The sequence below is a fragment of the Terrapene carolina genome, unplaced genomic scaffold (genome assembly GCF_002925995.2).
Source record: "Terrapene carolina triunguis isolate 2854851 unplaced genomic scaffold, T_m_triunguis-2.0 Scaffold192, whole genome shotgun sequence".
Taxonomy (NCBI): domain Eukaryota; kingdom Metazoa; phylum Chordata; order Testudines; family Emydidae; genus Terrapene; species Terrapene triunguis.
The window spans coordinates 13,953,806-13,976,868 of NW_020664543.1; the positions used below are offsets into that span (position 1 = coordinate 13,953,806).

The 23,063-nt window shown below is 48.6% G+C and overlaps 1 protein-coding gene across 1 annotated transcript in view; it reads right to left on the bottom strand.

The window, feature by feature from the left end:
• Nucleotides 1–7,383: 7,383 nt before the first annotated feature.
• The window catches only part of USH1G (USH1 protein network component sans), a 79,473-nt gene continuing 63,793 nt past the window's right edge, over nt 7,384–23,063 (bottom strand). Inside the window, exons 2-7 of the mRNA XM_026654547.1 lie at nt 18,893–19,449; nt 14,359–14,525; nt 11,736–11,916; nt 10,089–10,276; nt 8,970–9,149; nt 7,384–7,701 (exon numbers count right to left, since the gene is read on the bottom strand). Coding sequence (XP_026510332.1) covers nt 7,552–7,701; nt 8,970–9,149; nt 10,089–10,276; nt 11,736–11,916; nt 14,359–14,525; nt 18,893–19,449 — 1,423 coding nt within the window. The 3' untranslated portion in view covers nt 7,384–7,551. The remainder of the gene's footprint in view (nt 7,702–8,969; nt 9,150–10,088; nt 10,277–11,735; nt 11,917–14,358; nt 14,526–18,892; nt 19,450–23,063) is intronic.

The window sequence follows — 23,063 nt, forward strand, 5'->3', positions numbered from 1 at the left end:
CTGAGGTACACAAAGCTCTTCTTCAGGTCTGGGAAAGGTAGGCCCAGCATCACAGCAAAATGCAAGGTGGAACAGATTGTTTAGCACATATTGTAAGAGACCGTTCAAGGTAGAGTGGCCCATTAACACCTCTGCAGTCAGAGGACAAAAAGAGGGGGTTAGCAGGTTACAGATTCTTGTAAGAAGACATAAATCTAGTGTCTCTGGGCTTGGCTACACTTGCAGATGTAGAGCGCTGGGAGTTAAACCAGCCTTCGGAGACCGCAGCAGGGAAAACGCTGCCGTGTGTTTACACTGTCAGCTGCAAGCGCACTGGCATGGCCACATTAGCAGCTCTTGCAATGCCACAAAGAGCAGTGCATTGTGGTAGCTATCCCAGTGTGCAAGTGGCTGCAACATGCTTTTCAAATGGGTGGGGGGTGGAGTGTGACAGGGAGTGTAGTGTGTGTATGTGGGAGGAGAGACAGTGTGTTTTGGGGGGCAGAGAGTGTGTCAGCACGCTGTCTTGTAAATTCAGACAGCAGCAGACCCCACACACACACACTCACAACAGCAGCATTCCACACTAATGGTTTCTTTGTCCCGGAGCAGATAAGCATGCCGGCTGTCAGAAATGGAGCTTTGAAAGGGGATATCCGCATGCCTGCAGCCGCTTTCAAAACAATGAGAAGAGTGGCCGCTTGACTTCAGGGGATTATGGGATGTTTCCAGAGGCCAATCACAGCGCAGTAATGCAACACCTCATCCACACTGACGCCCGGGCGTTTCAGCAGGGGCGCAGCAAGCTTTATGCTTCTCGTGGAGGTGGATTAGCAGGAGCGCTCCAGCTGCAGAGTCCAGGCGCTCTACGTGCCTTGCCAGTGTAGACACCTCAGGAGTTAGGGCGCCCGGGGCTGCTTCAGGGCTGGCTCCAGGCACCAGCCTGGCAAGCAGGTGCTTGGGGCGGCCGCTCCGGAGAGGGGCGGCACGTCCAGCTATTCGGCGGCAATTCGGCGGACAGTCCCTCACTCCCGCTTGGAGCGAAGGACCTCCCACCGAATTGCCTTCGCAGATCGCGATCACGGCTTTTTTATTTTTTTATTTTTTGGCTGCTTGGGGCGGCCAAAACCCTGGAGCCGGCCCTGGGCTGCTTTAATGCGCTCTAACTTGCAAGTGTAGCCAAGCCCTCTGTTCAGCCATGATTTTTAGTGTCTAGCAAAGTTATGAATTTAAGCTCCCAGGACAAAACACAGGAGAGCATGCTGTGAGGAACCATCAATTTTACATTTGCCCGAGAGCAATAGACGAGGGGTAACATTTTTACTAGAGACAGATGTTTAAAGGTATTTCGGCCCCTAAATATGCATGTAAGTGCCTTGTGGGATTTTCAAAAGCCCCTAGGTATCTAACTTCCATTGATTTCATTGACTTTCAAAAAGACTTACGCTCCCGAGCCCTTACATCACTTTTGAAAATGGGACTTAGCCACCCAAGTCATTTCCCTCAGGTCTTTTCTCCAACTCCTCTGGTGTTTAATTGCCAGGTAAGGAGCAAACTAAGTCCAACCTGCATTTTGGAGATGGGAGGAGGTGCACGACATGAGCAGTTGTGCAGGGAAGCACTATGCATCCATAACAGGAGCAGGATCACTGACCAGGGCATAGCCACTAGCTGACCATGCCCTCCCCCCAGCAGAGCCATCCCTTGGGTATGGCGAATCAGGGCGATCACTCCTGGCCACGCACTTCAATGTGTGTGGGGGGTACTAGGCCGGCCCAGGGAGGGTGGGGTTAGGGATGCCTTGCATTTCTTTTTCTTGCTCGGCATCGTCGGGCTCCGGCTCAGTCTGTGGTAGCGGCAGCAACGACCCCAGCCTGCCCCGCCCCGCCGGCTCCCAGCGTTGCTCGCTGCCGCACCAACAGCGTCCTAGTGCCGCCAAAACACGCCAGCGCCAGGCTGACCCCATCCATTGCCCTTCCGCCCCGGACCCCTCCCTTTTCCGGAACTGGCCAGCACAGGGGGCTCCCTTGTCCCTAGGACAGGTGCCACCCTATGACTCTCCATTGTCCCTCGCCCTCCAGCACTGGGGTCCCCTCCCCACACCAGACTTCACCTGTATAAAAAATGTTAAGGGGGGCCCATACAGGCTGATTTGTCCCAGGCCCCGCACCCCCCTAGGGACGGCCTTGCTCCCCAGTATCATCATCCAGATACCTGCCAATGCACAAAGGGAATAGGCCCCGTCCACTCCGGGCTGCTAAGTGCTGCCAGCACTAGCACCATCCTCCTATGCTCCGCAAGGGCAGGGGGGCAAATTATGGCGACCTTGGAGCAGAAGCACCAGTGAGGATGGGGCTCCTTGCACCTGCTCCTTTGCCTCCATGGTGCCCTCAGGCAATTTGTCTTTTAACACTTTATTCCCAGGCTAGTAACTTTTCTGCCTGGAGTTTCATTGTGCTTCCTACACACCCATCAGCCTGAATCCATCCTCTGTCTCACCAGGACATTTACAGCCACGTTATGCAGTAACTCTTGGTCCTTCACATCCATCACCCCAGGATTTGGTACTGGCAGAATTTGGCTTAACCAACTGTCTTTCAGTCTCAGAGGGTCCCCACTTCTATTACATTGCTGGCCAGTATGATGCATTGGCCCTTCCCTTCCTCACAAGGTACTCTCTTTACAGAACCCCAAATCATCAAGCAAGAGAAGGATGGATTTCTACCACCAAGTTGTTACAGTGGGGCTGGTAACACCCATATAGTTAAGATTGAAACTAGCTTACTGTTTAACAGGACTTTGTCAAGCCGGGCCTTAAAAACCTCTAAGGATGGAGATTACCCCACCTCCTGATGTAACACATTCCAGTGCTTCACCGCCTGCCTAGTGAAATAGTTTTTCCTAATATCCAACCTAGATCTCCCCTACTGCAACTTGTTCTGTCATCTGCCACCACTGAGAACAGCCTAGCTCCATCCTCTTTGGAACCCCCCTTCAGGTAGTTGAAGGCTGCTATCAAATCCCCCCTCACTCTTCTCTTCTGCAGACTAAATAAGCCCAGTTCCCTCAGCCTCTCCTCCTAAGTCATGTGCCCCAGCCCACTAATAATTTTCGTTGCCCTCCTCTGGACTCTCCCCAATTTGTCCACATGCTTTCTGTAATGGCAATGCTCCTACTAATGCAGCCCAATATGCTGTTAGCCTTCTTGGCAACAAGGGCACATTGTTGACTCATATCCAGCTTCTCGTCCACTGTAATCCCCAGGTCCTTTTTTGCATAACTGCTGCTTAGCCAGTCGGTCCCCAGCCTGTAGCAGTGCATGGGATTCTTCCATCCTAAGTGCAGGACTCTGCACTTGTCCTTGTTGAACCTCATCAGATATCTTTTGGCCCAATCCTCCAATTTGTCTAGGTCACTCTGGACCCTATCCCTACCCTCCAGCGTATCTACCTCTCCCCCCAGCTTAGTTTCATCTGCGAACTTGCTGAGGGTGCAATCCACCCCATCATCTAGATCATTGAACAAAACTGGCCCCAGGACCGACCCCTGGGGCACTCCGCTTGATACCGGCTGCCAACTAGACATTGAGCCATTGATCACTACCCGCTGAGCCTGACGATCTATCCACCTTTCTATCCACCTTATAGTCCATTAATGCAATCCATACTTCTTTAACTGTACAGGGGCTTGCCAGCTCCAGGCCTCTGGCCCTTTAAGGCACAGGCCACCCTACCACAGTATGGTTTAAGAGCTGATAGTTCAAATTGCTCTAAAAGCTACATGCATACTCAGATTATTTTGAAAATTGCTATGCCTTGTCAGAGCCAGGGATAGAGTGAGTGGTGCCAGTCTGAGATCAGTTGGCCCAGTGGTTCTTCAGGCACCGCCCCCTCAAGAAGGAGCTGATTTTAATATTCAAATTGCTCTAAAACCCATGTGTGTAGGGAGATTATCTTGAAAACTGGTATTCCACAAGAGAGGCTGACAGAGATCAAAGTTGGGGTCATTTGGTCAAGGGGTTCCCAAATTACAGCCCATTTACACTGAGCCGGCCATACCAATTTCAGATTCTTATAGCTTTTTTGATGCAGAGCTAGGGAAAATTCACACCCCAACCTTAACCTCAGCGCTAAGGTTTTTGGGCGGTGAATAATCAATAGAGTTCCTACGCTGCAGACCGTCTTCCTTAGACCCTAGTAATTGCCACTTTCAGTCTCTAGGTGGCTCTCTAGGTAAGGATGCCTTTGTGATGGAGAATTATTGAAAACAGCCATTGCTCCCACTGTTGCTTAGCTTATGCGTAGGCTGATGGGATCTCAGGTTTTGTACATGTTAGTGGAGGGAAAAATAGCATTTTCTGTCCTCAGGATTTCTTTTCCCACCAGGTTTCTGTCAAATCCACTTCTTTCCAAACAGTGCTGTAATAACTATAGTAGCATGTGGCAGTGGGATTAGCCTCTCTGTACTGCCTAAGAGTGTAGCTAATGCACAGTTAAAATCTCTCTCCTGCTATTGCTGGAACTGGAAGCTCCATTAACATTGCAGATTTTAGCATAAATTGGCCATCAGGATTAATGAAGCATTTAATAACGGAATCATAAACATTATCGATGGAAAAGGTCTGTTAGAGCTTAACTCTGTGACTCAACTGCATATCCTTGGATGATCTCACGAGTACAACCACAGGGTCCGATTCTCCTCTCACAGTGGTGTAAACCAGGAGTAACTACACAAACCAATGGAGTGACACCGGTGCAGAACTGCAGTCAGGGTGAAATTCACTCCTGTGCACTGGGCCAAGGGGACTTAGGCTGTGAATATGCCTGGTGCTGTCCCTGTGCTCAGAGGTGAAATTTACATTCAGTGAGGAAAAGGAAGGGCCTCCACCTCTCAAGATGTGAGATTTTGTTAAATCATGGTAAGATAAATTCCACAGATATTCTATTATAGCCCTTCTTAGATGCACATTCCAACACAAGACCCACTCCCCACCCCTCCCACAGACACGCTATATTCTCGGGGGCCAGATCATTTTCCTTGACTCCAGTGGTAATTTTGACTGAAAAAGGACTGACTGCAGGATTTGGCTCATAGAAGGTGACCAGAGAATCTGCCTTTGCAATGGCTTTCTAGAACTGAGGACAAAGATAGATAAGAGAACTTTATTGCCCATTTAGAATGGTTTGTAATGGGCAGTTTGGGTTTTAGGATTTGCTTCTTGCTGAATGAGCATTTCTTTCTTTGCATTAGCCACACAGCAGACAAAGTGTTAGGAACAGTGGAGGCAGTGCTCCCTTATCTGCAGTTATCTTGCCTTTTCTTAACATGAAATATTAATCCATAAAAGTGGATAAATATTAACAGCGTCTTGGCCGAGAACCCAAAAGGGGCAGAAGAGGAATTTGCCTCTTGCTGTTTTTCAGAAAGCTTTGAGAGGCACAATGCAGTCACTCCCCACTCTTCCCACCCTCCAACAATACTCCTGGCTGGTTCTGATGTTCATTCTCTAGGATTTTACAGCAGACGGAAGGGAGGCTTCCCGTGCCTCTCCCTGAGGACAGTGGAAAAAGAAGTTAGACCTGGGCTCGCACTGCATTTTAGTCCTTTCACACACAGTTCGATGCTGGCGAAAGGTGCCAAATTGCAGCGTCAACCTAAGGGCTATCCCTCCGCCCCATCCCATCCCAAGCGTGGAGGAACTGTGCCATGTAGTGTAAAGGAGAGAATCTCTTCTCTCAAGCTTCTCCCCCTTTTCCTCACAAAGTGCTCTGATAATGTAACCCAATAGCTAGGGATGAAAGCTTGCCACAGACTTTTTGCTTGAAGATCACAGATTACCCCGGGCTCCTCTATACACCCAGGACTGGTGCATTGGCTCAGAACACCATGGCCACAGGTCCCTCAATTCTAGAGCGAATCTCCGAGGAGCTCATGGCTCTCGGAGGCTGTGGCATCCCAGCTGCCCCTGAGGACATGAGCGGGCTGCAAGCCAAGCCCTCTCCTGGATAGTGTGGTATCTGGCTGCACACAGGGGCAGCTAAGCAGTGAATTAGGTACAGGACTGAGACCAGGGGTCTCTTGCATTCTAAGCCTGGCTCCAACACCAACTCCCTCTTATCTAGATCATTTAACCTCTCTGCCTTAGCTCCCCCGTCTGTTAAACTGGGTAACAACAGGTAACTATCTTGCCGGATGTGTCGTGATGATTAAGTACCTAAGGCAACATTTTGGGACTCTGACCTACATCACTTAGGCATTTTTGAACATTTTACCCTTAACATTTGTATATTGCTATATATCCGGGGTGAAATACTGCCCCTGCTGAAGTCACTGAGAGTTTTGCAGTGGGCCAGGATTTCACCTTAGGTATATGGCAAAATTCCTGAATGAGCACAAAGCCCCTCCAATAGCTAGAAACCAGCAGGCTCCCAGAGTCCTACCTTCTTTGGATAACTGTCTCTTACAAAACTTTCTGCAATGTTGGTGACTTTGTACAGTGGCCAGGACAAACAGCTGGGTTCCACGTTTGCAGCAGGAGGCTGGGGTAACCTTCTGATTTCCACCATGACCACCCACAACACAAACACTCCACATGTCAGAAGCCAGTTAAGTTTGAAGTGCACCCCAAAGAATCCTCTCTCTAACTCTTCTGCAAATCCTCCATCCTGCTCTGTGCACTGGAGTGAAACCATGGTTGCACTAGGGGGGAGGGGCAGCACAAAAACTTTTCATCAACTCACCCCCAAACTGCTCTGGCTAGTTTTGTCAAATCCACACTCCTGGAAGGAATTTATTTATCCACAAAACAGGTAGAGCACAGGTTGCAGCAGTGCACGTTTCTCTTACGCCACACCACCAATGTGCCTCCATTAATCTGGAGAGACCACCTTTAAAGCAGTACATTCTTTATGGCCCATTCCATCCTCAGCCTCGCAACTGAGTCTGCTGACTAAGGTTTTGTAATATGGGCATCTTTCTCTGAGGAACTGGAGCCATCAACTCAATTCACACGGGCCATCAGAGCCATCAGATGGGAACCAGTTTTCGGTTGTTCCAAAAATACAAGCTTTGCCTTGATTTGAACCATTGACCTAGAGTTAAAGGCTGCCCCACTGCCAGTCCCCTGAGTCATCCTGTCCTTTTGGCACACTGGAGTTGGATAGGATGTGAATTCCCTTTCTTGTTGGGCTCCCAGTCCTGTTCCAGAGACACAACAGTACAGAAAACAAGAATCAATGGCGACCTCTGTCCAAGAGTTAAAAGAGAATGGAGGAAAAATAAATACCAGCTTCTAATACCTCAGGTAAACTCCCATTTGATCTACTGTATTGGAGCTACAGAATTCCCTTCTGTCCCATCACCATTCAGTCACAATTTATCATTCTAGTGGCATTTCTTGGTCTCTATGTGTGTTTCTATCTGTCCAAAAGCAAGACACTTCAGGCAAACTTGTTTCCTCTTTGATTGCTTTATAAGGGCAATGTCTTTGGTTTTAAACTTCCTGATCTTGTCCGATGTTATAATGACCCACAGGAAACAGCCCTATGTCTCGCTGTCGTGTTCTAGAGCCTATCATTGAATCCCCACAAGTTCAGTTATTGGGGGTGCATTAACCATCAGTTCCTCGTAACCGTGTAGGAACAGCTGTAGTCGGGACATATAGGAGTCCTCGTTGTATGGCAGCTTCTTCTTTTTCAGGTACTGGGAGACTATGGGCTTGATCTAAAAGGGAAAGGTAGTATTAAAATGGCACAGTAAATTCTAATGATGATGACTTACATTTGTACAGGGCCTTTCCTCCAAAGTGATCATTAAGCCCTTTGAAAACTATGCATGTAGGAATCATATCGCCTACTGCCAAAATGTAGCCAACTGTGGGGTGGAATGCAAAAACTGCTTAACAGTAGCTAACATTACACAATGGCTTAACTCAGGGAATGAAGATGAATACAGTATCCAACTCGAGCAGCAAAGGGTTCTCTTGTCATAAGGGCCAGACAACCACAAGCGCTCACTACTTTGATCTTGCACCTCATCTGAAAGCTAGGATCTCCGCCATCCTTCCCTCATACCACGCTGGGGCACTGGTTCAATATTGGCACAGAGGGAAGAGTGCCACCTACTGAACTACCAACATCACCTTTTGCAGCACCTGAAGGTTGGTTTGTTTGTTTTTTGAGACCTCCCAAGCCTGACCTTGCTCACCTTGTGAGATCTGACAAGGACACTGCCTTGAGTTGGTATCACAGTAGCACCATGTCTTTATTGTTACTAACACCAGAAGTATACATGGGCCTGTAAAATTAGTAAATGGTGTCAAATGAACACAGTGTAGAGATGGGCCTGGACTGCAAAGTATAGCTCCAGATCTCAGCTTTCCCAAAATTTCGGGGTGTTTGGATCTAGGGTTTTGGTTGGAGCCTACATCTAATACACTGCAAGTGGACGAATGAACACAATACAGGTCAACCATAGCAGGTGTATGATGATTATAGCTGGAATTATTCACAGATTAGGCGGGGCCTGAAAAGCTTTCCCAGGAGGAGAGGGGGGACTTTGCTAAACACTCACTGGAAGGCTGTTACAATAATAAAGCACAAAGTCAAGAATGGAGGAAGGAGACAACGGAAGAAGGTTGGAGAGAAGATTGACTAGAGTGTGGGGAGGAAGAAGTGGAGTGGGAGAAAGTGAGGACAGAGACCTAGTTAGAGTTGGAGTTATGAAGTGTTCTGAAAATGGGAAGGAGTCTAAAATGAGGAAGAAGAGGGTAAGCCAGTGCAAAGAGAAGAGTGCAGAAGCATGGTCAGAGCTGCAAGTTAGGGAAAGAGGCTTACCACCTCCATTTTAGTTAACTGGAAGGGGGAAACACACAAACTTATCTCCTCATTACCTCTTCCCATGCTCATCAATCTTCTCTATGCTAAATGGGGCTCCCCCTCCTATCCCCCTCCCTCCACACACCTTCTGGACATGCCCTCCTTTTATCTTACCTTCAGGCACATGTTGTCAGAGAGGTTTGGGAAGAGGTGATGCTCCACATGGCAGCTGATGATTGAGTGCCCAAAGGACCAGTCCAGCAGGGCATTCCGGGGCAGATTCAGAACTCCAAGGCTCATCAGGTGAATCCGCTTGGGCTTCTTATCAGCAGAGAACATCGGGAGGCCAATGTGCTACAAGACAAAACAGGAAGACTATGGCATCTCTTCCTACAGCAGGCAGATAGGGAGCAGGGCTTCCTGAGGACAAGGGTGGAATCCAGCTGTCAGGCCAGGGCAGAAGAGTGGCAGTTTCTTGAACTCCTCATCCTTTTCTGTACATGATCTTGTGAGTCTCCTTCTTTATGGGGATGAGGAGTCCTCATAAAAGGTAACAGGCTAGTGCCATCAACTGGAATGCTCTAGTTTCCCACTCACTACTTACAAGTCAAGCATGGTGTGGAAGCATTCACACACTGCTCCCCACACATTATCCCAGGGCCACCCATTCATGGCAAATAGAAAAGAAGCTTCTGTGTCAGAGTCCAATGACACCACAGTAGCTTGGAAACACCAGCGGCTTCAGAGGGGTTAACCTGCCTAAATGTGATCAGAATCCGGCCATCTATATGCATTTCATCCTAGGCCTGTCAAGACTGATCTATCAATGAATCCCCAACGTGCAAGGACCACCCACTTTTGTGGTTCTATGCTCATTCCATCTTTCCCAAATGCACCTGGATTTTAAAGTCACATCTTCTCTTAGTGTGGGAAGGGGCCAATTCTGATCTCATTTATACCTGTATAAAACTGGATAAATTCCACTGAACTCAGTAGACTTGTTCCATTTTTACACCACTGTAATTAAGATCAGAATCCAGCCTTCTGTGTTCATTCTGTCTCAACTTTCTGCACACTGCTATGCCAACTGACATCAGTCTCCTCGACATTTTGGACCTGAGTCTAATCCGATGTGAAATCAGTGCAACTGAGATCAGAATCAGGTTGTTTGTCTTAAGTTTATAGACACTTCAATTGCCAAAGTCAAAGTGAAAGCTATTTAATTAATACAGGGAGCTTTGCTTTGTTTTATTTCCAAGGACTTTGGTACAAGCTGGAGTTTGCAGCCTCTACCTGGAAGATGTTAACATGGATGTAGGGGTGGGCAAGGAGAGATCGTGTGATCAACATGCAGATGAGGGCAGACCACACTGATTGGAACCCTGAGACATTGACCAGGAGCCAGTAATGGGAGTAGAGCCCAAGAAACATGCAGCAGAGGGTCCGGAGAGCTGTTTTCAACTCAACATCCTTCAGCAAACCTATGAAAGAAAGAACAGACAACGTGTAGGGCAGCAGTCAACCCCTCCCCACATCTTCCAGGTTACCCAGCTGGGGAATAATGCTGTAATGTTTATATTCCAAATCCCAGGATAGGCACTGGTCAGTCACTATGTACAAATTCCAGGAGCACCTGATCCCAGACCCACTTCAACACCTAAGGTTCCACTGGCTTTCAGAAAAATTTTGAACAGTGTCACCAAGGGAGCTGTAGGACATGGATTTGTTTCTGGTTTAACTTGATTATTGTTCTAGTCCTGAGACAATTTATGGGTCAGATACTGAAGACCTTACTAAGCTTCAGCAGTCCTTACTCGGGTGAAATTCCCAACTGAAGTCAATAGGCATTTGCTTGAACAAGGACCGAGTAAAAATTAATTCTGCAACTCTTACTCATGCTGAGTAGCACTCACCCAAGTGAGTAGTCTCATTGACTGAATGCTACCGCTACTGTGCAACATGAGTTAGGGTTGCAGAATCAGGACTTAAATAATGACCTCAGAATTTGGTCCTATATATGATTTTTCTGCAAGCAATTAGCAGCTGTTCACTGCCCATGGTTGTGTGTTGGCCTCCTGTAGACTGAAGAGCTTCCATACACTATGAACGTTGTATTTCCCCAGTTATCATCCGGTCTCTTCTTCCAATGTCTGCACCACCTCATCCCATTCTTCCCACTGAGGCCATCTTCTTACACTCCCTAGCACTGACACCAGTACACTTCAAATATTTTCCATCCTTTTCTTTCATTATATTCCAGCCTAGCATGCCCCTCACCAATCCTACATACATCTAAGTAAGGACAACAGGATCTGGCCTGGGTAAGGGCTTCAGTGTTTGTATAATGCTTTGAAGATCTGAAGAAGTATATAAAAATCTGGATCCTGTTGTCCTTATCTAGGCAAAATACCTGCTGAAGTCAACGGGTCTGAGAATGGACTGAATTAAAAAAAAATAAGGATTTCAGGCACTTGGCCCATTGACTTCAATGTGAGATTTGCCTAAGGTCTTCAGTATTTGACTCAATATATTTAAATATTGAGTTTTTGTGAGTGCATTCCATTCTGAATGTAAAATCTGCTTCCAAAAGGATCCCTTTTGTGTTAGTTTAAGAATCAAGAAGCCCCGCAGATGGTTGTGGCAAATGCCTTAGTTTTGAGCAGATGGCCCAAAGGACTTCTCCTGCTCCTTTCTACTGTCTGTTATACGCACTTGTCCTGTCTCATCCTAACTTAGATTGTAAGCTGTTCAGGCAAGGGACTGCATTTGTACAGCTCCTAGCACCATCAGGCCTTTAACCTGACTGCGGCTTCCATAATGCCGATAATTGTAGTTATCTTTTGGGGCCCTTACAAACGAGTTTAATTTTTAGTTTAAAAAAACTTTTAGGTTTTAAACAATACTTATAGAAGAAAAATATCTCAGAGGAAAGCAACATACCAAGTGCCACTAGAGGGGTTAAAATAGGTATAGCAATGGGTGCAATGAACATGTAGACATATCGGTTCAAGAAAGGAAGCTTCCAAGTACTGGAATCTCCTAGTTTGATAACATTAGTGTAACCATGGTGGAGTTTCACATGGTTGTAGTATGCCTGCTCTGCTGTGAAAGCCGAGCAAACCTGGAAGAGAAAGAAAGGAGAACGAAATGAAGAACAGTGTGCATGCAAGGATCAGAACATGGCAGGTACACAACATTGTCTCACTGGGATGACCCTACCATAGAGGTTCACACTCAAAGCCTTGTTATTGTCGTGCACTAGGACAAGATATGATATAACTACACCCGAGAAATGCATCTTTGTCTGCGCCACATATGCCCTAAAATGCTATTGAAGCTGCATGATACAAGCATGGTAGATAATTTCTGGAGTTACACAAAGATATGTACTTTACAGCTGAGGACAGTACTAATCTCTAAGGTCATTTACCATGATAAGAACATTCCACTTACACAAAGTTATTCAGGTTTACTGATCACCAGAGACAGCCTTGAGCCAAAACCCTGAATCAAACAACCCCCTACTTGAGGGTAAGTTGAAAGTGAGAGGCAGAATTGAGGCTCAGGCCCAGCTCCATTAAGTGATGCATCTAGTGATCAGGTATACGTTTGGCTGTTCTGAATGTATGAACTCTTACACAGGTAGGAGCTCATGTCTGTGCCCTAACTGATTGGAAAGCTAATTTCTCTTCATTTTGGAAATTCCAATTTTCCAGTATGGTCTCAGAGTTGATGTATGGCCTTAATATGACAAGAAGATATTATAACAAATCTGTGTTCACTTTTTACTTCCTGGTTATCACTACATTGCATATCAGGGCCATTTGCAATTTTGCAGCACCAGCAGAGATAGAATTCACTTCCTCCTGCTTCAAAAAAGCACAAACTCCTGCCAGCTGAGCCAAAGGAGAATCTCTGGGAATCATCAACAATATAGAGACTATAACACATTCCTGAACAGTTCTGATTCCACCCAGTAGAGGGCAGTGGTGTACATACTTAATAGCCAGCAGATTGCAGTGCTCATTCTATCTATACCAGGGGTCGGCAACCTTTGGCACGCGGCTCGCCAGGGTAAGCACCCTGGCGGGCCGGGTCAGTTTATTTACCTGCTGACGCGGCAGGTTCGGCCGATCGCAGCCCCCACTGGCCGCGGTTCGCCGTCCCGGGCCAATGGGGGCGGCGGGAAGCGGCGCAGGCGAGGGATGTGCTGGCCGCGGCTTCCCGCTGCCCCCATTGGCCCGGGACGGCGAACCGCGGCCAGTGGGGGCCGCAATCGGCCGAACCTGCCGCGTCAGCAGGTAAATAAACTGGCCCAGCCCGCCAGGGTGCTTACCCTGGCGAGCCACGTGCCAAACGTTGCCAACCCCTGATCTATACAGACAATCTACAGTCAAAAACATGTTTTTCTAGTTCTGCTACGGTGTTATTAATTTAAAAGAATAAAGTTAGTTAGCAGAACGAATTCGTTTTTAAAAGGAATTTTTTTCTCTGAATATATCTGTCCCTTGATCGGAAAGTGCTACTAGTTCAGCACATTAGGGACTGGCTTTTGAAATGAAGATGTGATCCCAGGAGCTGTTGTATTCACAAGTTATGGATCAGTGGAGCAGGTGGTTATCAGGAGAAGACTGAAGAGGATTGCCTTCATTTCCTTTGGCATTTTCAAAATCAGAAAAAAACCTCTCCCCTCTTTGGAGAGGAACGTGGCAGTTAATACACTGCAACTTGTTGAGCCGTTGATTAGAGCTAATGTGCCAAATTCTGATCTCAGTTACACCCACATGAATCGAAAGTAACTGAGTTAAGAATCTGGTGATGAGTTGCCATCAAGGTATCTGACAGAACTGCCTCTGCTCAATGGAAATGTGCTTCTATGCATATTATCTACCCCATCCCCAGGTATGTACACACATTCATAGGCGCCGACTCCGTGGGTGCTCTGGGGCTGGAGCACCCATGGGGAAAAATTAGTGGGTGCTCTGCACGCACCGGCAGCCAAGCTCCCCTTCCCACCCCACCTCACCTCACCTTCGCCTCTTCCCCTGAGCGTGCCGTGTCCCCGCTCCTCCACCTACCTCCCAGCACTTGCCACTGCCAAACAGCTGTTTGGCGGCATAGCAAGCTCCAGGAGGGAGGGGGGAGAAGCAGGAACATGGCACTCTCAGGGGAGGAGGCAGGGAAGAGGTGGGGCCAGGGCGGAGATTTGGGGAAGGAGTCGGAATAGGGGCAGGGAGAGAGTGGAGTTGGGGCAGGGACTTTGGGGAAGGGGTTGAAATGGGGGCGGGGCAGGGGCGGGAGGGGGCAGGGCCGGAGGCTGAGCGGGATCGACCACCCTCCGGCACCAGCAGAAGTCGGTGCCTATGCACACATTCACATTCACATGCCATGCGGGGATGCAGCAAACCACTCCACATCCATGCAACACTACAAGGTGTAGCTGTAAAGCTTTGCAGTGTTCTGCCTAGCTATCTAGGTTTTTATGGTCACCCAACACCATGAAATCTGAGCACTTCCTATATAAACGTACACACAGGAGCATTCTCACACACTGGTTACATACCTCAAGGAAGAATATGGCCCAAACTTTCCCCCAAGACTTGGACTCTGTCAAGGCATTGTGGCTGGCCAAGTGGCTTCCTTTCACTGTTACAGTGTGGTGCACTATGCCCAAGATGAAGATGCCCAACAGGAAGGGAAGGGCATTGTCTGAACGCAGACACAGGAACCCTACAGATAGAAAGAAAAACCTTGGAGCTGTTAAGCCTTCTAGATAGTCAAGATCAGACCAGTATAATGGCCAAGGCAAGAACCAGGGGGGACTGCTTTCCCCATAAGAACTACAGCTCTCCTGGGCAAATGAGATCTCATTTTGAAGGAGACTCCTTCAAAATGAGATCTCATTTTCCTTCTTCTCACCAACGTAAAGTGGAAATCCAGGTACCCAGTTCAGATACAACGGGGATGAGGGCCATAAAAGCATCTATCTTGTTTTGACAGATGAAAGTCTATGGGACAGGGAAATGTTCATGTAGTCTCCGGGACTGTCAGTGACAGACGAAAAGGGTTATGATGAAGGTTCTCTTTATGCTGACTATCCAACTCGCTTTCCCCCCCAAGTTTAAGGGCAAATACTTATGTAGTCAGAGTGCCCTGCACACATCAGGGGATTCTTGCACTCCTCCAGTCTCCCCCACAAGCTCCCTGGGCATTACTCTCCCATCCCCCACTATTTCAGGGACTCCCAGCAACTCCCTGCCTCGTTCATGCCATGGGCTCTGTGTCCCTCCCAGCCTCCCTACCAGGGTCCCCCATTCTTCCCCTGCCCCCCCCAACCACAGAGACTGTGTGTGCACCTTGTGGATAAACATGACTAAAACACAATTCCTAACTCCCCCATCCCCACTAGTAAGCCCTCCCCTCTCTCTCTTTTCTCAACCACCACGGACAACACCATCATCCAGGCCCATAACCATGGGAAGCGTGGCGCATAGGCTGGGGAAGGCTGTGCCTCCCCAAACAGCCCGGCGTAGCCCCGCTCACGCTCCTCCCCAAAGCCCTGCTTGTCCTTCCCCCTTGGCCCCAGCCCAGGCAGGCTGGTCCTTTTCAGGGAAGCAGCATGCTGGGGCTAGGGCAGCCGGGACTTGGGGTGGCTGAGGCCGCCCAGCGTTGGGGGGCCCCAGGAGCTGGGGTGACACTGCCTGGAGCTCGGAGCGGGGAGCCAGAGGTGCTGGGGCTGCCCACCCTGTGCTTAGGGGGGTCAGAGGGGCCACACACTGCCCGTCCTGTGCTTGGTGGCTGGGACCGCTTACCACCGGCCCGCCCTGTGCTCGGGGGCTGGGGGCGCCGCTCATCCGGCACTGGGGGCTCTGGCGGGGGAAGGGGGCAGATCCTCGGGCGAGGGGACGGGGCTGGCCGGGGGCTAGCCTCCCGCAGCCGGCGGGTCAGAACCTGGGCATCACCTTCAACCCGAACCTCTCTCTGATCCTCACATCCAGGCTATATCTAAATCTTCTCCCGCCAACATAGCTACCGCCTCTCGCAGAGGTGGAGTTATTAAACCAACGGGAAAGTGCTCTCCCATCAGCTTAGAGCATCTTCACCAGACACACTGCAGTGGCACAACTGGGCCGATGCAAGTTTGTAGTGTAGGCCTGCAAAAGGAATCAGCAAGATTTAGATATAGTCTAGATGTGAGGATCAGAGAGAACACATATTGCAAGGGACCACTGAAGGTGAAGTGGCCAGTTATTACCTCTCCAGGCATGAACGAGGGAGAAAATGGAGGAGTAGTGGGTTATAATTGTTGTAATAAGCCATAAATCCAGTGTCTTTATTCACTCCATGATTTTTAGTGTCTAGCAAAGTTATGAATTTAAGCTCCCAGGCTCGTCTTTTGAAGGCGGTGAGCAGGTTTCCAACAGAAGGTGTTACATCTGCCGAACCGGAAAGGTCCAATGACATCAGACTGACTATTGTGGGACGATAAAGAGGACAAAAGACATTTGTTGTTTTGTCCCTCCCTCCATGAACAGGAGTCATGCAAGTGGATTTCTCCTGTCAGCTGAGCTTGCAGCTCAGAGCACAAGGGAAGAGGGAGATAAAAACCCCTAACAAGAAGGAACTGGATCTCTATGCTGATTGGACTCTGGAGGGGCAAGGTTTAGAAGGCACAAGCAAGGCATCCCATGATGCCTACAAATAACTCCAGAATGTTTAGCCTGTTGGTGCTGAAACACTGCCCATCACACTGACCAATACTGTCTCATTGTTCACTTGTACACACGCACACACCATCTATATCCATCTGCTGTCTCTTATCTCTTATCTTATATTTTGATTGTGAACTCCTTGGAGCAGGGACCACCTTTTTGCTCTGTATTTGCACAATGCCTAGCACAATGGAGCTCTTGTCCATGACTGGAGCTCCTAGGTGCTACAGTAATACAAATAATAATTTCCCATTTTCCCTCCATGCCCTCTTTTCCTCATTCCACCCTATACCCCCCCCATTCCCTCCATGCCAGAGGATCTGTTTGCTCCCCATTTTCCCCATGCCAGGGTCTCCCATTCTCCCCCCACTCCATCAGGGGCTGTGTGTGTGCCCCCCTTCCTCCCAGGCCCCTCCATTGCCCCCTTCCCACCCACCATTTTTATTTTCCTTTCTTTCTCTCTCTTTCTTTCAGGGTGTTAACACTTTTAAACTGTATTGGGAGGAGTGGGAGAGCTAAATTGAGGAGCATTGTTAATGGCTGCCATCAATTGGCTCTTTGATCTATAGATTATTATAGGTGGTTGAAGCAGCTGGCTCTGCTAACCAGATGCCAGGGACACCATGTGTCCCCCATTTCCCCCTTCCAATTTTTGCATTTCCACCAAAATCAATAGAACATTCCCTAACATTTTGGAATTGATTGGATACAGCATTCATAAGTTATTGCATTGCATCCAAATATCCAAACAGAGAAATGCCATTATGGTGAGTGGAAGTCCTTGCACGGTTGGTCAAATAAACAGTGATGGCAAAATGTTCCAGAGTTCTGGTTCAGCTCAGCTAAGCAGCCATAAACCCAGGTATCTAAGTCCCCCCTCCCTCCTTTTCTCCTTGTGGGTGACCTCTTTCCTTCCACATTAAAGCCAAGGCTTTGCTCCTCACTTTTAAGGGACTCCATAAATCTGTTCCCTACATCTTAATCTGTATCTCCAGCTGCACCCAACCACATCCAAGGAAGCTTCCCTCCTAAGAGCTCCCTTCATCTCTCTTTCCCCACTCCCAACTCAATGCCCTCTGTCACGCTGCTTAGTATGCTTTGGCCAACACCCAACTCCCATTCGTTCCTTATTCAAAACACTTCTGAGAAGCTACCTAACTTGTGCATTTTCTAGCTACAATCACGCCATTATTGACTTCAATGGGATACATTTGGCTCATGCTGTTTAGATGTAGAATTAAGCGCAGGCTGCTGTCTTCATAATTCCATCCTGATGCAACACTTCCAGGAGATGACACCTCGCTAGCTCCCAAACTGGTTTAGGGGCCAGTGAAAGGAGTGCGAGCACTGTCTGTAGGGTGTAGAAGCACTCCAGTATAACTGGGACAAACCTGGAAATACCTGTCCCAGGATGAGTGGAGAACCACCAGCCACAGGACAGTGCGACACCTACGCTCGCAAGTGGTTGCTTCTCGTACCCCTTATTCACAGCAAAAATTAGTGCTCACTGGCTGCCAGATGACAAATGAGGGCCTGTATTGGCAATTCTTGCACATCCTGAGAGAAGCTGCAAGACCAGCTCGGCCCGTAGTTAAAAATACATCTCTCCTACACCACACCCACCATCAGAACCATAAGAAGTGACTCATATAAATACAATAACAAAGCTTCCACGGCAGGGCTGAGCTCCCCCTTTGAAGAGCTCACTGGGACAGACCGAGCTAGTATTAATTGGCAGCCCAATTGTGCTGAACAAGGAAGGTTTCCCCAGATGCACATCTTTGCATCAAAGGGTTAAATCAGAGACCGAGGCACTGAAAAGGCTGCTGCCTCGGCATCCCACTTACCTGAAGCTCACCTGTACACTTCATCCGGATCCACAGGAACAATTACAAGCTGCATCAACTCCTTAAGCCTGAGCAGGTTTAAAGCACAGGTACTGAAATGATGCTGAACACAGTTCAGCTCTACTATATTCAGGTTCTTATGCTGCTCCCATCACCACAGTATCTGAGGCCCCTTTTGCCTGGCGCTACACTTGCAGTTAAACTGCATTCAGCACTGGCTCAGCTGTGCCCACTGCTGACCCCAATTGTCACCAACAGCTAATTGTGTTCATATAATGCAGATCTCGGACACCATCCCCCGCGGCAGCTCCCACGGGGCAGTATGGGAAGTAGGGCTTTGGAACACAGGGGCAGTACTTGGAGGTGCCTTTCGCCCCATCAGCGGCAACATCTAAGTGGTTAATAACCAGCTGAGCTTTCATGCCTACTAACACAAAGAGAATACGGTTCCCTGTTAATGTGTAATGAGAAACCAATAAGGAGACACAGGGGCCCTTCCCTTCCTTCCCTTAGTTGACACAAACCTTCCTACTTTTACCTGCAGGAAGGATGAGGAAGTTCAGGGCAATGATGGAGTCATCTATGCCATGTCTCTCCCACCAGCTGCTTCTCTTCACCACCTGCTGCACCAGCTCAGAGAGCTCCCCCATCAGGGCTTCCTCACGTCTCCCCTCCTCGGGCGGCTCCGCTTCCTCCTTGGCACCTCTCTGAAAGACCCTCGGCATCTCTTCTCCTCCGGAGGTGTTTCCATCTCCATCCAGGACTGGATGATTTAAGGTGGGCCCTGGATCCTGTCCTTTCGGAGTCACCTCCTGTTCTGGGGGACCCGCTCTGCTGATGCCAGTCTGCAGCTGTTGTGTTGGATCTGCAATCTCTTGACTCGGTGTGTCCCCTTGCCCCAATTTCTCACCTTTCTCCTGGACATTTCTTCCTTCTCCTGGGGGTTCTGGCTGTTCCACTCCATGGTTTAGGGGAGAACCTTTTTGCAGTGGCTCTATCCTGGCTGCCCCTGCCTCACTTGGCTGCTCTCCTTTCTGTCTCTCTTGGTACAGGTCCTGATTCTCCATCAGCATCTCCTGCCATGGCTCCATCCCCCTGTAGAGCACAGGACACTGCAGAGTGATCCAACGTCCCAGTACCTCTGCAGGATCAGATAACAAATGAGCCTGTCCTGGGAAGGGCAGAGGCAGCAGAGAAATGCAGCTGGCCTTGGCAGAAGTGCCACAGTGCGCAATCTGAAATGCTTGCAGACTGCAAGCTCAAATTGCTTAGCGCTAGTAATGTGAAGCTGGCTTTAGTCCCATCCCTAGACTCTGCCCCTTTCTCACCCTCATCTGCTTCCTCCACGCCCTTTCTGACTCTCTCTCCCTCATGGTGCTGCTGTGTCTGTTGCCCTTGGCTCTCTCTGTCATGAAGAATAGCTTGTGCAGGCAGGCAGGAGCTCTGCTGCTCTCACCAGAGCCAAAGGACGTGAGAAGGGCAGCGATATAAAAAAAAAAAAGTTACTGCTCCGATAGAAGAGCACAGAGCTGTGCTGGAGGCAAGAAGAGGGAGAACAAAGAGAGCAGAGAGAGACACAGAACAGCTGGGGGAAACCTTGTATGCATGCCAAGCATCCTTGTTAGGAGGGACAGTTCCTATCCTACTGTCTCTTCCTAAAGCTCCTTTAGCCCCAGGGATTTTAAAGGAGTTAAAAGGCGTGCTCCTATTTTTCTCTCCAAATGTTCCTACATATAGGCACCAAATACAAGCGGGTTTAGGAGGGAAAACAAGGAGCAGGGAGGGGAAAGAGTTTGCAGCAGCATTAACCCATTTCTAAAAGCAGCCATCAGCATAGTATCTGGGAATTTGTAGCACATGGAATGTCCCTGGGAAGGGGGGGGGCAGGGAGGGAGAAAAGGGGTAGGAAAAAGAGACTGTAATAAGAGCTGGAGATAGAAAGACAGGCAGTGGAAATGGTAAAGGTGGAGAAATCCACTGGTGGAAACTACTGAGAGAAACACCAGCAGTGTATCTAGGCCAGAGGATATTGTTTCATTTACTCCCAAGAGAAGAGGAGCCAGAGGAAGCACAGAGGGTATTGGGTGGATCTGTTGTCTCAGGCTCAACAGCCTTTAATGAGCAGATTAAGAGAAGTCAGGGGTGAGGGATAGAATCAGAGTTACAAAGAGACACAGCCAGATGGGTGCAAAGGGGTTACAGTACCAGAAATCAGGTGCCAGGTGACACATGCATGTTCTCTTGCTCTCTGTTTCTAGTTTGCTCTCTCCTCTTCTGCAAGTTGAGAGATTGAGGCTGTGGGGTTTTGCCTGGCTACAAACTATAGCAGAGGTTTCCTGTAAAAGACTTGTTCTTTGGGGATACTATTCTCCCTTCTTGCTGGGGACTTCACCCAGTCCATTTGGGACCCATAAGGAACATCTCCTCTGGGGTCCATAACAGCAGCACATGCACATGCTGAACCATTAATTAAGCCAGACCCCCAGACCAAGAGGAGAGAGATCACAGGAACCCCCTAGGAGGGTGAAGAGACCTTGGATTTCATAGCGGGTTGAAACAAACGGTTGGCTGGGCACAGAATGTCCCCAGTAAACACATACCTAAGGTTCTATCTTACAGCCCTTCTCCAGAGCCAATGCACTGGCACTACATCATGACTGTGGAGTAGGTGCCACCCACTAAAGGATTAATCAGAACTTGCTACATAGGAGTCTCCTGCCCCCAGGCCACTGCTCAGCCAACATGCATTGCTTGGATGTAGTAATGCCTATATAATTAATACCCTTGTGGGGGTGGATTTCTGGGAGAACCAGTCTCCGCTTGGAGAATGCTCTAGGTTCCTCGCCTGCTCCTGCCATTGAACTGAGTTTCTAAATAAAACATCTATTTATCTCTCTAGCATCATGGCCACGTTGGGGATTTGGCCCAGTGGCAGTCATCAGCGGCTGGCTACTGATGTAGCTCCTCCAGCACACATCTTTGGTGTAGAAAAGGGAGGTTGCTATGAGCCATGATTTGCACCTGTGCAGTTTACCCCATTTCAAGCAGGGGTAACTTCACTGATGCAAACTGTGACTTACATTGGCTTTGGCTGCTTACACTAGGGGTTTGCACTAGTGCAGCTACACTGATGGCTAAAACCCCTAGTGTAGACAAAGCCCAATTCACCTCCAGACTTTTATTATTGCTTCAACCACAACAGTCTGGCACAGCAGTATCCCTAGCTATGGCTCTGCTTTCTGCATACAACATTTTTAGTATTATTATTTGTATAATCATAGTGCCTAGGGGCCTCCTCAGTCATGGACCAGGACCCCTTGTGCTGGGCACTGTACACACACATAAAAGAACCCTGCTTGGCTGCCTGCTAGCTAAGGGGCAGACTATAGAAGGAGACAGATCAAGAAACACATTCCATTTGTTGTCTCACGGAGACTTTATATTTGTTCCTTCTTACTGTGTTGTCTCCTTCAATCTAAAATAAAAGCCACTTAGCCTGGAAGGTACAGCTGATTGACCAATAAAAGGAAACCTGGTTCATAAGTATCTGTATGTGTAAAAATATAGAGTTTAGTTCACTCTGATTCACAGGCAGGGCCGGCTCTAGGCACCAGCAAAACAAGCTGGTGCTTGGGGCGGCATATTTTTAGGGGCGGCATGGCCAGTGCCAGAATGCCACCCTAGCTCACCTCCGCTGCTGCCGCTCGTGCGCCACGGCGCGCGAAACAGCTGATTCGCGCGCCGCTGCTCGCCCTCCCTCCCAGGTTTGAGAGCCTGGGAGGGAGGGGGAGACTCTGAGTGGCCGCGGCGCGCGCGCCGCTTCTCCCCCTCCCTCCTAGGCTTGAGAGCCTGGGGGGAGGAGGCAGGGCTGGGGATTTGGGGAAGGGGCGGAGCTGAGGCGGGGCTGGGGGTGGGGTAAGAAAAAAACGGGGGGGGGGGGCAGCCAAAATTGTTTCTGCTTGGGACAGCAAAAATCCTAGAGCCGACCCTGTTCACAGGGTCACAGTAGTAGTTATTCACTATTAGATTAAATTTACCCCGGGCAGAGGGCTAGCACGGGGCCTATGCACCATCTGCATTCCACTTAAGCCTTCAAAACAGAGCTTATCTGGGATGAGAGTAGAGCAGAGGCCTCACTGTGATGAACCTCCCTTATTATTTGGACAACTATTGTGTCATGTGAATCCTGAGTGTCACCCATTTTAACACAAATGACTATTCATTCAAAACGGTATTCTGAATGTTCATATTTGTCCCTCATTATCCACCCGCTTTGAAAGTTTTAGTCATAAAACAAGGGTGGAGAAACAATACCATGTGACTTCCTGTGGGTGACCAATCGCACCACACAACCGGAAAATAGCAAACAGCAAAAGTGAACAGTTTGTGCACAATCAATAGGCTGCAATGGTTTGTGAAAACTCTGGTGAATGCTTACATCTAGCAAATACATTCACATGACTCAGTTCCTAACAAGCAGCAAATGCCTCTAACACTGTATGCACAGTACCCCACAACTTGATCACGACTGAAGTCTTTGAGTACCGCAGTAAAAGAAGTGCTTTATTAATAATCATAATCACCAAAAATGGAGCTAAATTCATAACAAACAGTTCATCCAGTTCTCCCTAAACTACATGGTTTCATCATCTGTGCATGGAAAGAACAGCGGCAAAAAGGACAGGGTTGATAGTATTTTAAAGAAGAAA